The sequence below is a fragment of the Microplitis demolitor genome, chromosome 7 (genome assembly GCF_026212275.2).
Source record: "Microplitis demolitor isolate Queensland-Clemson2020A chromosome 7, iyMicDemo2.1a, whole genome shotgun sequence".
NCBI classification, from domain to species: domain Eukaryota; kingdom Metazoa; phylum Arthropoda; class Insecta; order Hymenoptera; family Braconidae; genus Microplitis; species Microplitis demolitor.
In genome coordinates, this window is record NC_068551.1 from 9,530,766 (window position 1) to 9,547,393 (window position 16,628).

General features: G+C 32.9%; 2 protein-coding genes across 2 annotated transcripts in view; one reads left to right on the plus strand and one right to left on the minus strand.

Moving 5' to 3' along the window:
* The window catches only part of LOC103574933 (FAS-associated factor 1), a 66,085-nt gene extending 59,609 nt beyond the window's left edge, over positions 1-6,476 (plus strand). The window contains exon 13 of the mRNA XM_014440171.2: positions 6,337-6,476. Within this exon, the coding sequence (XP_014295657.1) occupies positions 6,337-6,417 (81 nt within the window). The 3' untranslated portion in view covers positions 6,418-6,476. The remainder of the gene's footprint in view (positions 1-6,336) is intronic.
* Positions 6,477-13,412: 6,936 nt separating this feature from the next.
* Positions 13,413-16,031, minus strand: LOC103580575 (uncharacterized). Its single transcript, XM_053740486.1, has 3 exons — positions 15,899-16,031; positions 13,910-14,533; positions 13,413-13,816 (listed from the first exon to the last, which is right to left on the minus strand). The coding sequence occupies exons 1-3, from the start codon at positions 16,029-16,031 to the stop codon at positions 13,413-13,415; spliced, it is 1,161 nt and encodes a 386-aa protein (XP_053596461.1).
* Positions 16,032-16,628: the final 597 nt, after the last annotated feature.

Consider the following 16,628-nt stretch of genomic DNA (forward strand, 5'->3'; position numbering starts at 1 on the left):
ACCTGATTATTTTCTGATGCGGTTCTCTTTGTTTCACCGTCTTTCTGGCTGCCGTCTTATTCGTCTCGTCCTCCGGTTGTCTCTCGTCTTTTTTTCTTTTATTCTCGCCTCACTTTTATTTTAATTGGTGTTGGCTCCTTCACCTGCTTTTCCAGATAATTAATACAGTGATATAAAAGGTACCGGCTAACGGCCTGGTATCAATAATATTTAATGTAATTATCGCTTGGTTCCACTAAAGAATCCAAGTTCAGAATTAATTAATTACCTGTGTGATGGAAGCGTCTTGGTGGTTCGGCGTCTTGTCCGGTTGTGTGTCTCAGTTTTGGGTTGTCTCTTCACTTATCACTGTACACCCACTCGACCGAATTCGGCTACTTCCGGAAAATTAGCTACCCCTACTTAACGTTAAGTGGGACTGACAGACAAGCCCCTACGATTTCCGCTCGGGACGACAGTCGCACTCTACCCCGGATAACCCTGGGGCAGTAATAGATTATATCGACCGCGCACATGATAGAAAATCACGGTAATTAAGCGCGGAAACTTCAAAGTTCCCTGTTACAACTTGGTGGCTCAGTTCCAAAAGTTTGTTTTTTTTTTTTGTCGAATTCTTCAAGCTCAAAAACGTCAGTATTTTTTAACTCTTCGAACTCAATAAGAATTTTGTTTCAATCCATGTAATTAACACTCCTTATCGAATCATTTATTGCACGACTCATGATGCCAAGCATCAGAGAGTGCTTTACGATCGAAAAATTTTTTTCGCCTCACTTCGGCAACTATTTCAATTACTATACCTTTGTTAATTCACGGAATTAAGATATGTTGCATACTATTTTGAAAATAATTTAATGGAGATTAATTTCATACTTTTCAAAAATTTATTTAGTTCAATAAAAACGGAAAAAACATCAAAATATTGAAAACAAATTTCCTGTCCGTCAAGTATGAAACCCGTAGACACGATAACTTGCGAAAAAATCCAGTAATTAAATCAAATTTTTTTTTAAAAAATTCTTTGAAAGATTTGTAGTTTCCCTATTGCAAATAGCTCGGTAGCTCAGTGACGTTTAATTACAATTAATAAAAGAATAAAAAAGGCTATATAACTATATCTATAGATATCTATGTAAAATTAACATGGATGGTGATACATCTATACATTATACGTACATTTATTCCACCGGAGGCGCTTGCGGATAACCGTCTTAGTACAGCTGTTTTTTTTTGTATTATTGCTAATTGGTAAGCCTGAATTTTTTCAATTCAATTCTTTTTTTTTATTTTGTTTTTTATTTACATATATTTTTTTTTTGTTATTAATCGAGATATTTTAATTAAGTTTTCTTATAATTATAAAAAAAATACTAATAGAATTAAAAAAAAAAAACAACAAATTTTAATGAAAGAAAATTGTATATATTTTGAATTTACTCGTGCTTTCCGCCATTTCTTTACTATTGTTTTTCATGTTTTAATTTTATTATTTCATGATAAATGAGGATTACGAGTCGTGCACTTTTGGATTTTCCAAATTTTTTTCTTATTTTTGAGTCTTTGAACTCCCGATCATGTTCATACATGCACTACCATTTTCAGATCTATGAGGTTAAATTTTTTGCCCAAAAATTAATGTAAGGAAGCTATTATTTTCGTCGTAACTATTACAGTGTTTTATTATTTTGAAGTTGTTTGAATTTTTGGAAAATGATTCATGAAATCGATTCAACAATAACATGAACTAACAAAAATTTGTTAAAGCCGTCTGAAATTATTTTTAGCCAAAGTTATCGACGAAATTAATCTCAAAGTATAAGTTAATTGATTCAACTGTAAAGTAAATTTTTTTAGTTATTTATATTTCCATCACTTCTGAGGTGACACGCTTAGATATCCGTGGACAAAATATCCGCGACGAAATATCTGCAAAAAAATATCCATTGACAAAATATCCGTGCGACAAAATATCCATCAGACAAAATACACGTGGACAAGAAATCTGTAGACAAAATATCCGTAAAAAAATTCAATTGATTACCCGAGTAAAAATAAAATTTGACGTTTAAAAAATAAAATTTTTACTTTCTGCCGCAACACCGCCGCAACACAACTGCACGCTATCGAAATTTTATTAAAATCTCTGCCGCAACATCACCGCAACACCGCGGCCCCGGGTGAAAATATTTATTATTATTATTATTATTATTATTATTATTATTCTATTTGATTGAATAGAATAGAAATAATTGTAATTATCAAATACTTATTTAATTGTCCGCGAAAAGAGAATTATATATGGTCATATATTAAAATTTTTAATATATACATAGCTATGTATAGAAATTTCAAATAAATTAAAAAAAAGACTCACTCAATTTCAGTTTTTTTTTTTTTCTATTCTTTTTTTTTCTGTTCAATCATTTTGGTTATGCGGGAATCATCAGATATGTGATTCATTCGATTTCTAATCTACTAGAAATTTTTTTTTTCGAGAAAAAACGCTGTAATTATCAACTAACCACACACGGTTTAGTGAGATTCGAACCCGGGACCTAACGTACGAAAGATCGACGCATTAATGACTAGGCTACGCTACTGACAGTGACCACTAAGTTTACTTGTGCTACATGAGATTGAAAGAATACATCACTTTTAAAACAGCAAAATATAATTGAAAATCTATTATTCGTAATAACAAAAAAATTTCTTTTTTTTTTCGTATGCTATAAAATCCGGTATATCAGTAATTGTGATATGTGTAATTTTGGTTATATAGTTACGTATAAAATTGTTTAAAAAGTATATAATAGGCTTTACCCCCGTGAAAGAAGTTAATAAAAAAATTATATGTTAAAATATAAAAAAAAAAAAATATTTTTCATATAAAAAAAATATATAGATAAATATAAAATACGCATAAAAAATACATTTTAAATAGCTAACTTTTGGCCGATTTTCATATATATTTTATTTTTATCAAATATATTAAAAATATATCTTAGAATATATAAAAAATACATGTATAGAAATATAAAAAAAATGTAGGTATGGCAATATTAAAAATTTTTTAGTTATATATTTTAAATCGATAAAAAATGTAATTTCGAAAATATAAAAAATTATATAAAAAATGAATTTTTAAGTTGATCAACAACATAAAAAAAGTTTATAAAATAATTTATTTTTTATATAATTTCTTTTACCTAGGTTGTTGGTTGCATTAAAAATATATTTTTTATATAGAGTTTTTCTATTTTTTTTTCTATGTTTTTGATTAACTTAAAAATATATTATTTAATATTTTTATACATGTATTTTTTATATATTCTAAGATATATTTTTATATATTTAAATATATTTTTTATACATATTTTACATATTTTTAATATATTTTTTTTTTATAAATTTTTTTCATGGAGGATATTTAGACATTTACATTGACTACGGAATAATTACGAGCTCTCTTTACATATATTCATAAGAAATAACTGTTTAAAATTATAATCTGTTAATAATAAATAATTTTGCTCGTATAAAGTTAAAGAAATCGATTTTTCATTTTTGCTCATTGATATATTTTCACTCAGCCACGAACTGTCATATAACTTACATTAATGATACCACGAAATAAAATTTTATATTGTACTAAAATATAAGCTATTCCCATAAAAATTATGTCACTCTAACTATTACATAATTGAATTTTTTCACTATGTCTTGTATAAATTTATAACTTAGTGAGTTACTTAAACATTTTATAAATTGAAAACATAATTTTTAACAAAATTTTGAAATATATTTTCAAGTTCCACAACTTGAAATTTTTTTATGTTCTATTTTGAGTTGCATGAAATTTTTTTTAAGTACTATAATTTTATTTAAAACAAAATAATATGGCCGAAAACAGGCCGATTCAACTTTCGGCCTGTTTTCGGTCCAAGATTTCTACTTGCGATAATTTTATTAAAAAAAAAAAAATATATAATCTGGCCGGAAACAGGCCAAAAAAGGCTGATTCATTTGTCAGCCAAATGTCGGCCAATTTTCAGCCTCTTTAGGAAGAATAAAACTTTCGGCCTATTTCAATAAAATTTTACAGTTTCGGACTATTTTCGGTCAAATGTTTTCACCAGAGACTCGCTGTTCATTTTTTATCTGAATTTAAAAATAAGTAACATGATAGTATGCAACTTAGAAAATTACTTCAAAAATGATAAAATATATATGATTCGTTTGTCGAGTGTTACGGCTGTGGTGCGGTGGTGTTGTGGCAATCATCCCAGACAGCATTCAAGTCGGAATGACTGCTTTACGACGTCTTTTTGAAGGCGTCCTCAAGAAGTCTTAAAAGGACTTCTTAAAGGTGTCATTTTTAAGAACTCAATTAAGAGTTCTTGAAGACTCCATAAATAAGACGTCAGTTTTATGACGTCTAAATGTATTGATTTTTTAAACTTCTTTACGAAGTCAAAATTAGGAGCTCCTTGAAAACGTCATGGTAAATTCATACTGAAGTCTTATTTGCGAAGTCAGAAAAAAGAACTCTTTTTAAAGACGTCTTATTGAGTTCGCTACGTGGCTCATTCGACATCTTGAGAACTTCTTAAAGACTTCTTTAAGATGCTGATGAGACGTCCAAATCATAAATAGGAACTCATTCAGAACTCATCAAGACGTCATTTTTAGGGGTGTGCGAATACTCGAAACTTCGAATTATTCGAAAAATCTGAATAGTTTGAAGGATTCGAATAGTTTGAAGGATTCGAATAGTTCGAAGGATTCGAATAGTTCGAAAGGTTCGAATAGTTTGGGAGATTCGAATAGTTCGAAAGATTCGAATAATTCGAAAGGTTCGAATAATCCGAAAGGTTCAAATAGCTCGAAAGAACTCCCGAAAAACATATAGAACAAAACATTTTTTTATTTTCCGTCAAGTTATGACCTCTGTAATGTTTTTATCATATTTTAGACCAATGTGTGGGGTACAATACACCATTTAAAAAAAATTGTATCGAAAAAATTAACTAAACGGAAAATAAAAAAAATAATTTTTTCGTTGCAATTTTTTTTTGAGTGGTCTATTTTACCCCACATATTAGTCTAAAATATGATAAAAACATTAGATGTCATAACTTGACGCAAAATGAAAAAAAAAATTTTACCTAATTTTTAAAGCGGGCTCTCGTGCCCCAGGTTCCCCTAATAGTTTTTTGATTTAATAAAGCCATAAATACTAAATTTCTTAGATGCAATAATATTATTTACCGAAGATTCGAAAAAATTTCGAACTATTCGAATCTTCCGAACTATTCGAATCCTTCGAACTATTCGATATTCGACTCGAATATCGAATCGAATCTAACTATTCTACTCGATTCGATTCGAACAAGATTCGCACAGCCCTAGTCATTTTGCTATCTGGGATAATTTTATGTCATCATAAGCTTGTTGCAGCGGTGTTGCGGAATTTGGGAAGTTTTTCAGAGAATATTAATATAATGCTATCGTGTTGCGGTGGTGCTGCGGCGGTGTTGCGGCAATTATAATTTTATTATTTCGTTACAAATTTGTTGTTGCAGCGTTGCGGCGCTGTTGCAGCGGTGTTGCGGCTATTTTACGTTTTTACTCGGGCACACAAAATTCGTAAAAAAAAGGGCGCTATCTTTCACACCATTTCATGTGTGGGTATATTTTTGTAATTGCACACACACAAAATTCGTTAAAAATGAGCGCTATATTTCAAACCTATTTATGTATATATCAATCATATGTATTTTCGCATGAAGTATTTAATGAATTAAATGATAAATGTTTAGAAAAATATGATTTTAATAACTTTCTTCGACTATTATTTTAACTATGAAAATTTTGATGTGACGAATTCATATCTTTGGTATGTTCATTTTCAGGATATTCTGTCCGTAGATATTTTATTCATCGGATATTATTTCCGCGGATATTTTGTCATGTGCTTATTTTGTCCGCGTATATGTTGTTACGCAACCACTTCTGATACGTTATGTACTAAAATAGACAAATGAAGTTGTTTAAGTTATTATATTTTTGAATTAATTTAAAATAACGTCTTTCATGTAACCTTGTCAAGTATCAACGGTTTTTGGAATAAAACTCAATTTTAATCAGTGCAGTTATGTGCAAGTCTTGTCCAATAAAATGGAGATTTTTTGAAATATAATTTTTTCAATTCGAAATGATAGTAATAGTTCAATTTTCTTAAAAATTTGTTTACTTTTATCATATTATTGATTATTGTATCAAACATTTAATCACATAATTTATTTAATTTTATATTTAATTTATTAATTGTTTCAGTTGACATCTCTGGATACCTCACGAACTCTCTCAGATCTGAAATTTTGTTTACAAGAAACAGTGATTCTAGAAGAAAAATGAATTATAACTAATTGTATTTTATTTGATTTCAAAAATTTAATTATAAATGTTTAAAAATAGTCATCTCATTAGTTCATTGAATTAAATTCTTTTAATCGTTACTAATTCTGAATCACTTTAATTGTCAAGGTTCAATTGACGTCCAAAGAATTTTAATTGTCACTAATGTCTACCTATTTATTGATCTACACATATATTGTGACAAGGCAACTAGTCGTTTGAGCTCTCAATTTAATTAAGGACGTTCTTGCGTAAACCTTACTATTAAATAAAATTCAAATTTTATATTTTTGGCAAGAATGAATCAATAATTATCCTTCTCGAAAATTTCAAAGTGTGTTATTAATCATTTAGAAAGTTATTAACAATTGAAAATCAAAGTTTTAACACAGATTCTTATAGGGCACTATACTTTTTTATGTTCCAACTTTATAAAAAAAATATTATTGGAATAGACACAGGGACAAATAATGTTTCAAAATATTCTTCAATTTATACTAATGATAAAATTGTTGTAAAAAATAGTGTTATCGAAGGTTTGAATTATTTATTAATATTTATAGTTCGTAAAACTGAAATTATGACGTCTCGTTATTGGCCATTTTAAAAACCGGCAACAGCGCACAGTACAAAAAAAAAACATTTGTAAACATAGACAAAAGAGATAGTAAAATTATTAGAGGTTATCCCTGATTAAAAAAAGGTATTTGACAGGATTAAAAACATTTATATCCGCATTAATGCTAGCCCATCCTGAAACGATGATTCAAAAGAATTCAACATGATTCAAATTTTTAATTCTCTTAAATACTATTTAATTCTAAAAATATAATTTAACAGGATTTGAAATGATTTAAACTGTTAAATACTGTCAAATGCTTGTAAATTCTGAAAATATGATTCGAAAATATGAATCGAAGAAATATGAATCGAAAATTTCGAATACTACCAAATAGTTTTAAATTCTGAAATTATGATTCATAATGATTTAAGATGATTGAAAATTTCGTATACTTTCAAATACTTCTAAATCCTAAAAATATGATTCATAATGATATAGGGCGACTGAAAATTTTGAATACTATTTAGTAATTTTTCATTCTAAAAATAAGATGCAAAAAGATTTGAGATAATTGGAAATTCGCAACACTCTCAAATAGTTTTTAACTTCCCGATCAGAAAATTGGAAATTTTCAAAAATTCGGGAAGTTATTGGTTTCGGTTCGATTTTCGAAAATCGATTTCTACGAGATCTTGACATTTTGAGCTTCTATGAAGCTATTCCGACTAATTTCAAGATGACGCCTAAGTGTATGTATGTATGTACGAATGTATGTATGCATGTATGTATGTACGTACGTATCTACGTATGGACCGGAACGGATGAACCGATTTCGATCGTTAAGGTCTCATTCGACGCGGCTTGACAATATCTTGAAGCTGTGAAAAATTGAACTTGATCAGTCGGGCTTGTTCGGAGATATTCCAAAAATAAAATTTTTTCCAAAATTCCAAAATCAACTGGGTTCTGAAACTTTATAAGCCGCGTCGAATGCCACTTCAATTATCAAAATCGGTTCATCGTTCAAGAGAAACCGTTGTCGAAAGGATTAAAAAAAATTTTTTTTTAGTTTTTTCGAAATTCCCCAAAAACGACTCGATAAATCAATTTCAAAATTTGATCAGCTTTAGAATTTGATAAAACACCTCGATTGCCACCTCGACCGTCTCAATCGGTTAATTCGTTTGAAAGATATCGTTAGAAAAAAAATGATAAAAAACGTTTTTTCTCGAAAAGAATGGCAAACAAAGGTATTTTCGAGTTCGAAGAGCTTAAAAATGCATTCACAACAATTTTTCCGAGCTCGAAAACAGCGGGAAGTTTTAGGGCTGGCCCGTAGGGTCAACTAATAGACCGATTTTTTATTTTAAAAAATTGCGATTAAAAATACTTATTAGGGATAAAAAAAATTTTAACTTCCTGCTAAGAAAATTAAAAATTTTTGAAAATTAAGAAGTTAATGTTTCCACCCCATTTTTCGAAAATCGAGTTTTCATCAGATTTCGACGTTTTGAGGTCCTAAGAAGCTCCCCTAATTATTCCCGCGATGGTGTCTATGTGTGTGTGTGTGTGTGTGTGTGTGTGTGTGTGTGTGTGTGTGTGTGTGTGTGTGTGTGTATGTGTATTCGTAAGTTATCGTAAGAAAACCGAGAAATTGTTTTTTCAGAGTTAATCCGAATTCCGTCAACCGCGTGAAAATCGGTTCATTTCTTCAAAAGTTATGGCAGCTTAAAAATTCAAAAAATAGTCTTTTATTAAACTTTTATTAGACCTTTAAGCCCGGAGAGTTCAAAATAACACGAAAATTATATTTTTGAGCTTGAAGAGCTCAAAAACGTAATAAGTGCAATTTTGAGCACTTAAGTATGAAATTAGCGGGAAGTTGCAGGCATAGATTTTAGGGTCAACCGTTTTCCTAATTTTCATTGAACTAAATTCGAAGTTGAATAAATTAAACTTTATAAGTCAAGTGGATAATGTGATAGCTAGAGCGAAAAGTGTATTAAGTTGTATAATAAGGCTGGGAAAAGATTTCAAGCAGTTGTCAACCTTAAGACAACTGTATATGATGTTAGTTAGACCCATACTGGAATATGGCACGGTGATCTGGTCACCCTATTATGCGGTACACGTTGAAAGACTGGAGGCTGTCCAGAATCTATTCATCAAGTCGATACCGCCATTCTAACACGTCGTATCCCACATTCAGGAAAGTTTTCAGGAGACGATATAAACGTTTCACGGTTGGCAAAGGAAAATTATTTGTAATATGTTTACATTGGTATAACTTACAAATTTATTTTCATCTTTTTTGTAAAATACAGACATTTGTAGTGAATAAATAATTTTGAATTGTATGCTGTAAGAAGAGTAAAAAATTATGCATAGTTACCTTCTTGCTGATGTTGTTAATTGCTACCTGAAAATTAACTTAATGTGGAATACGACAAATTAGAATGGCGCGAAAGTCTGCGTGTGGGATATGATATATTAGAATATTTATTTATAAATACTAAATAAACAATTTGACCTCTAAAATTTTGACATAAACTTGTAACGGGGTGGAATGGTTCCACCTTGCGTTTAAATTTGAATTCGACTCGCGCCAAAAGAACCGGCTTCCTTCTTCAACAACTGTCAACAATTAAGAAAATACAGACACTGACGCGCCAGGGTCGCTACGGTCGAGCTTCTCGACAATTCGTTTTAAGGGTTGGTCAACCTGAGTGGAGAGGTACGAGGCCCAGAGACGACGAGCTGTCGGTCTCTTGGCTCCCAGCAACCGCCGTGAACGGATGTGCTCTACCACTAACATCTTGGTTTCCACTACAACTAACATCTACTATTACTATTACACGTGCTAATAGTTATACTTGTAATGGGCCAAGAGCATATAAGCCCACCTCAGGTGGAAGCTTATTCTTACTTAAGTTTATTTAAATTTTATTATTAATTAAAATTGTGGATTGGACCTGGTGGATTTGGAAAGGCTTGGGATGGATTGGTGGACTTGGAAGTTAAGTGTGGAGATTGTTGGAGTAAGTCGAGTCGTTTTGTTTTATTGTCGGATTAACTATTTTGTTTGTGAAATAATATTTTACGATTGAGAAGTCGTATATTTAATCAATTCAGTCGAGTCAGCCAGTTTAATAAATTCAGTCGAGTCAGTTTCATTAGTCATTTATAATTATTGTTCATCGTTTCATTCATTCTTTTGTAAAGCGGCTTCATTTGAATAAATGCCATATGTTCATATTTCAATTTAACATATTTACTCAATTAGTTAATAACAACCTTCCTGATAAGTTTAGTATAAGATCTGTCTCTTAATTTTAATACTGTGTGGTCCAGTACGGGGTTATCATCGTCCTGAGATTACTGAGCATAGCTGGACAGGTACGTAAGACACTTTTAAGATTTACACATGTGTGGACCCTTGTTTTATCACGACCACATTTAGTTGATTAAATAAGTGGACCCATTAAAAGCTGCACTGTAACGGGGTAAATTTGTATTTACCGCGTTCAATTAAGTTTAAAATAAAATCTATTATGCGCACTGTCGGTCATGTGACATTACCACTTCGGGTATTCCGGGTAGGTAGCGACTAGTCGTCCGGAAATGGAAATTTCACTTGCTCGACCGTCGACCCCACCTAGAGTTAAGTAGGAGTGGAAAAAGGACAACTATAGTCAAGAGTGAGCGAGCAATTAAAAACGGGGACCGGAACGAGAATCGGGCATTAACCATCGGGACGTCCGAATAGAGAGGTGGAGAGACGAAGTAACCAGACAACCGACGTCATACAGACGCCGTTAAATTAATTAACCAGGTAATTAATTAATAATTAGCTTGAGTCTATTGTGGAACCAAGCGATAAAAATCCCGATTATTAATAATAAATACCAGGCAGTTAGCCGGTATTTTATATAAAACATTACTAATTGCGTCTGATTGTAACAGGTTAAAGGAGAGTGAGGAGAAAGAAAGAAAGGAGTGAGAGAGAGAAAGTAAAAACAGAGAGAGAGACGGAACCAAAAATTAGACTAGACAATTACGAGAACAAGGAAATTAATCAGACAAAACCCGGACAGAGACACGACGGAAAGATCTGGAGATTTTTACTGGAGAGGTATTTATAAAATTTATTCCAGGCGGGAAGCCGGAAAATTTTATTAAATACTTGGCATACGTTAAAATCGTCGCGCCTAAAGAAAATCCTCGCGAATTAAATTAATTGCAAAAGTAAATTAATAAATTAAATTTGGATATAATTATAAGATTTTAGTAATTAATGAACTCCAGGCAGGTAGCCGGAGCCATTGCGTGTATAAAATATTTCCAGGCAGGTAGCCGGAATTCTTCTAGAAGTTTCCAGGTGGGTCGAGTGACGCGCGCACCGGAACAGTCGAATCTAGTCATAGACGCTAGTCCATTAGTAATTACTTATACATAAAATTTAATAAAATAATAAATTAAGAAAGTCAATTAAAATTGTCTCGGGAAAATAAGAGAAGTCCGCGGTCGAAGACGTTATAAAATTAATTAGGAAATTAAGCAATTAAAGAAATTATAATTAATTAAAAAGAAGGTAGAATTAATATAAGAATAATTATCGCGGTGATAAAAGTACCTGAAGTAACGTGGTATTAAATTAATGAATATAGGTCGTGTTATTAAGGAGATAAAATAAGTGATAAGTAAATGAGAAGGAAATAGTACTCAATAAATTAGGAAAGAAAAATCAATTAATAAATTAGTTAATAATTATATAATTCTCTAAATTAATTAAATTATTAATTGCGGAAAATTAATTTAAGAAGTGTGTGAAGAAAAGTCCAGGGGACTCGAGTGCAGTATGAGTGTAGGAAATAAATCTTTGAATGTGTAATTAGTTAAGAAATAATTGGGGAGGTAACCGATTTTAATTATGTCCAAAGGTAGTTGGCAACGTTTTAATCATTGTGTGTGTGAGTGTGTGGAAATGCCAAAGGTAGTTGGCTAATTTAGTAATTAAGTGTCGCGAAGGTAAAGCGATTTTTAACCAGAGTGGGAGTGTGTGGTAACGCCAAAGGTAGTTGGCTGGTTTTATTAATAAAAATTATTGCGGGTAAATAAATAAAAGGTTATAAGGTTTAATGAAGTTATAAAGGTTATAAGGTTTTATGTTAAGGTCAATTAATGTCATAAGGTTTAATGTTATAAGGTCATAAGGTTCTAAGGTTTATAAGGTTTAATGTTATAAGGTTTATATAAGAAGTTATAAGGTTTAAAAAGGTATAAAATAAGGTTTATAAAAAGGTTATAAGTGAAGTTAAAATTATAAAGGTCAATTAGGTCATGAGAAAATAAAAAGGTTTAATTGGTGAATTGAAATAGTAAATTACTTATAAGTTATCCTTCCTCATCCTTCTCTTACAATTAAATAAAATTACACCGACCCTGATGATCTAAGATCCGGTTCTGGGAGGCCGTTATCACTTCCAGTGGCGCCCTTAAAAAGGTAATTTAAGGACGACCAGAGTAACAGCATAGCCCTGTTATAGCACATTGTTAGAATGATTCCATTTTTCGAAAAAAGGGAAAATGTTAAATTTCGTGGGATACGACTTATTAGAATGGTAGTATCGAAGTGTATAGTCAAGTATTGGAAAGCAAAAGGTGTATTGATGAATGTTGAAGATGTGAGAGCCAGTTTGGGGATCATGAAATTATCCAAAAGACGCGTACTAACAGATTTAACCTTCTTTTTCAAGGCAGTAAACAATATGATTGATTCTCCAGAAATATTTTCAGATATCAAGTTCAACATTCCGAATAAGAATCTGATGGAAAATAGACTTTTAAAAGTACCATACTCCAATAAGTCATTTATACAAAACGGACCCAGGAACAGAATATTTAAACGAATCAATGAATACTCAAAAGCTGTAAATTTTTTTGGGGGATCTCTTAATTCATTCAAAAAGTCAATTCAAGTGGAAATGAAAACCAGAGTGAAAGCTGAAGCTAAAAATTAAAAATAATTAGAATATTCAAATACTGTGTTATTTTTTTTTTAGTAATTTATTTCTAAAGATCATCTGTAATTTGCATTTTTTTTTTCTTTATTTCCAGAATTAATTGATTTCTAACAAAAAAAAAAATTGAGAAAACGGTTGCCCCTGCAAATCATCTCTCAAACTTCCCGCTATTTTTCAATTTTAAACGCTTGAAAATAAATATTTGAAGTCAATTCTATTTATTTTTGAGCTTTTCAAACTTAGCGTTACAAAATGTCAAAACTTTTTTTTTCTTTAGCGGTCTTCAGCGTAACTACTCGAGTCAGGCCATCTCTGCCTGGATGTAATGCGAGTACTCGTGCAAGCGGCCATTTCGATGGTGGGAATCTTTCATCAGTCAACAAGACTAATGAACCCACTTTGATGTTGTTTTAAAGATTATGCCACTTAGATATTGATTGATGTCTTTGTAGATATTCCGATGACCATCTACTCCAAAATCTCTGGAACATTTGTCGTAGTTGTTGCCAGCGTGACAACGTAGCTGAATTGTTTTCCAGTAGCGAGGGCCCAGGTACAGCGATTAGCGGTTCATCGATGAGAAAATGTCCAGGAGTTAGAGCGGTTAAATCTGCAGGATCTTCAGATAGCGGAGCGATCAGTCTTGAATTTAACACAGCCTCAGTCTGTTTTAAGACTGTAGTGAGTTGGTCGTAAGTCAATAGCGATTCACCAATAGTTCGTATGAGATGGAACTTGATTGACTTTACGGCTGCTTCCCACTTGCCACCAAAGTGGGAAGTGCTTGGCGGGTTGAACTTCCAGTCTGTGCCATCTGTAGCGAGTAAATCCTGAATTTCTTTTAGCTGTCTCGATCCTGCTGCGAATTCTTTCTTTAGCGTGGCGTCTGCTCCTACAAAATTTGTACCACAGTCCGAGTATAGGGTACTGCAGGCGCCTCTTTGACTAGTGAATCTTTGAAAAGCTGCAACGAAAGCATCAGTAAAGTAATCGATGACAATTTCAATATGTATAGTGGACGTAGCGAGACATACAAAAATAGCGATCCATCCTTTATAGGTTTTGGCACTTCGACCTTGGAAAGTCTTCAGGGTTATTGGCCCAGCGTAATCTATTCTAGTGTGTAAGAATGCTTTAGATGGTCTTACACGAGCGGATAGCAATTGTCCCATTAATTGTTGTGCACGAACACCTCTACGTCTCGTGTCTATCCAGACAGATCTCCGTAGATCAGCGAGAGTTAATTGAGTTCCCCCGTGGAATGTTCTCTGATGCGAATGATCGATCAATAGCGTACTTAAGCGTGATGACCTTGGTAAAATGGCTGGATTTTTTTGTTCATCATCCAGCAGCAAATTCTCCAAGCGACCACCGACTCTGAGTACTCCGTTGTAGTCGACGTAGGGAATCAATTTAGCGAGACGATGATTTCGATGTAGAGAATCACCATCTTTAAATATCTTCAGCTCTTGCGAATAGTACTGACTTTGAAGATACTTGATCAGCAAAGTCTTAGCGAGTTCCAGGTCAACTGCGTAGGAATGTCAAAAGATGGCCAGTTTTCTTTTGATTGACTGAGTCACTTTGGTCCCGTCCACCATAGCGAATGCTGTTCTAGTTTGGCTGCTGATAAACCTCTTGAAGCGCAGTCAGCTGGGTTAAGTTTCCCAGGAACAAAATCCCAGTTGACACTTGGTAGCGATTTTTGAATTTTGGTAACTCTATTGCGGAAGTAGACTTTCCATCTAGCTGGGTTGTTTCGTATCCACGTTAAGGATACAGCGGAGTCTGTCCATAAAAAAACTTGTATGTTTTCAAGTTTCAAAACCTTCTTGACATAGAGTACCAGTTGAGTGAGTAAGACAGCGGCATTGAGCTCCATTCTTGGTATAGTTATGGGCTTCAGTAGTGCGAAGACGTAATAAAGCGTATTGTGCAGCTCTGAGCGAATCACCCAGTTGACTTAGCGAAGATTTAAGCGGCAAGCGAACGACATATCGACCATCAGACTGTCTATAGTGTGTATTGACAAAGTGTTGTTCACACTCTTCTTCTTCTTCAGTTTAGCGTGTAGCGAATTCTGTCTGTGGCTCTTCTTGATACCAAAACTTGCTCAACAAGTCTTGTAGTTGATCATCAACAGTGACATGATGACCATAAGCGGTCAATTTCGATGTAGCAGTGTCCACAGAGCCATATATGATCCAACCAAGCAATGTTGACTGAGCGATTGGGTCATTGTCACTATCTTTTCTTATTTTAGCGTTGATTATATGTGCAGCTGGTGCTGTATCCAAAAGGATGACAATAGGTCGTGATGTCAATAAGTCTGGATCAGCGAGTTGTAGCCTAGTTATATGCGGCCATTTCTTCTTAGTTAGCGTAAATGACGGTAAGTTTACCGTCAATAGAGCAAGCACATGAGCTTCGATAGTGATAGAAGCGTTGTTGTGTCGCGAATGCAGCGTTATCTTACATGACCCAAGCGAATGCCCAGCTGACACATTACTAATCCCACGAAATGGTACAGCTGCTATACTGAGTCAAATATCCAGCTTCTTAATTAGCGAATGCGTCACAAAATATAACTCCGATCCTTGATCAATAAGTATACGAGCAGTACATTTACTTCCTGTTAGCGAATGCAACATTAAAATAGCGGTAGCGAGTAATACATCAATTGATAGTGAGTGAGTTAACTGAAAGTAGAAACAGTTAGCAAATTCTGTAAAAGGTATCGAAATTGGAAATATTCGGTACCTTGGCGATGAGCGGCGTGTCACCAAGCGAATTCATCAATGTAGCGTCCTAATACATCGACGCGATTAGTGCAGTGAGTATTCACCAATTTCCAAGCGGGATAAAAGGCATCTTTTTTTGACACGAGTCCATGAACTTTCTAGAATCGTGAGTTCAGCATCAATAGCGGCAACACTTTGTGTAGCGAGTGCGTCAATCACGCGGTTGGACATATTGCGCATCGTGTCAATGCGTTGCGTTTGCAGAGCGACTTGGGCTTCGGCGGCCATCTTGATTCGACGTGGCACACAAAATGGACGCGATGACGTGAACCCGACGCTGTTTATTTGATCTTTTTTAACTAAATGTCTTTTTTACACCGGTGTGTAAAATTGATCACCAAGGACAGCCCTCTAGCCGTGCTCAGCAATGCCCACGGCACTTAGCGATTTTCACGACACAACACTGACACCACACTTTCTCACAATTTTTTTGATTTTAATTTTAAATAATTTTTAATTGTTTAGTTCACGCCAGATCCGGCTCGAAGGACCATAAATGTAAAATGAGCGAATGAACAAAAATGGGTCTGGTTTAGGCGTGAAGAATTAAACAATTAAAGATTACACGGTTTTATCGAGAAATAAATTAGATATTTATTTACACTATGTATACTAAAAAATTGCAAGAATTATATTTAATAGCGAATGCGACTGAACTTAACGTGAAGCGAATGCAAAAACTCAAGAAAAGAATCACGTATATAAAATTAACACGTGGTCAGAGCGGTTATAAATGCGGTAATTATTTATATTATAATTATAAATAACAATCAAGTTATTTACTCTCAGTAAATAGCAGCCTTGATATACTGACTAACTAAAGAG

What these genes read in the sequence shown, in the direction of transcription:
- LOC103580575 (XM_053740486.1), bottom strand. Translation starts at nt 16,031, where the DNA reads ATGGCCGCCGAAGCCCAAGTCGCTCTGCAAACGCAACGCATTGACACG. An exon ending in TGAACTCACGATTCTAGAAA is followed by an intron (nt 14,534 to 15,898) that starts GTTCATGGACTC and finishes ATTCCTACGCAG; the next exon opens with TTGACCTGGAACTCGCTAAG. An exon ending in TACCCTATACTCGGACTGTG is followed by an intron (nt 13,817 to 13,909) that starts GTACAAATTTTG and finishes TACTCGCTACAG; the next exon opens with ATGGCACAGACTGGAAGTTC.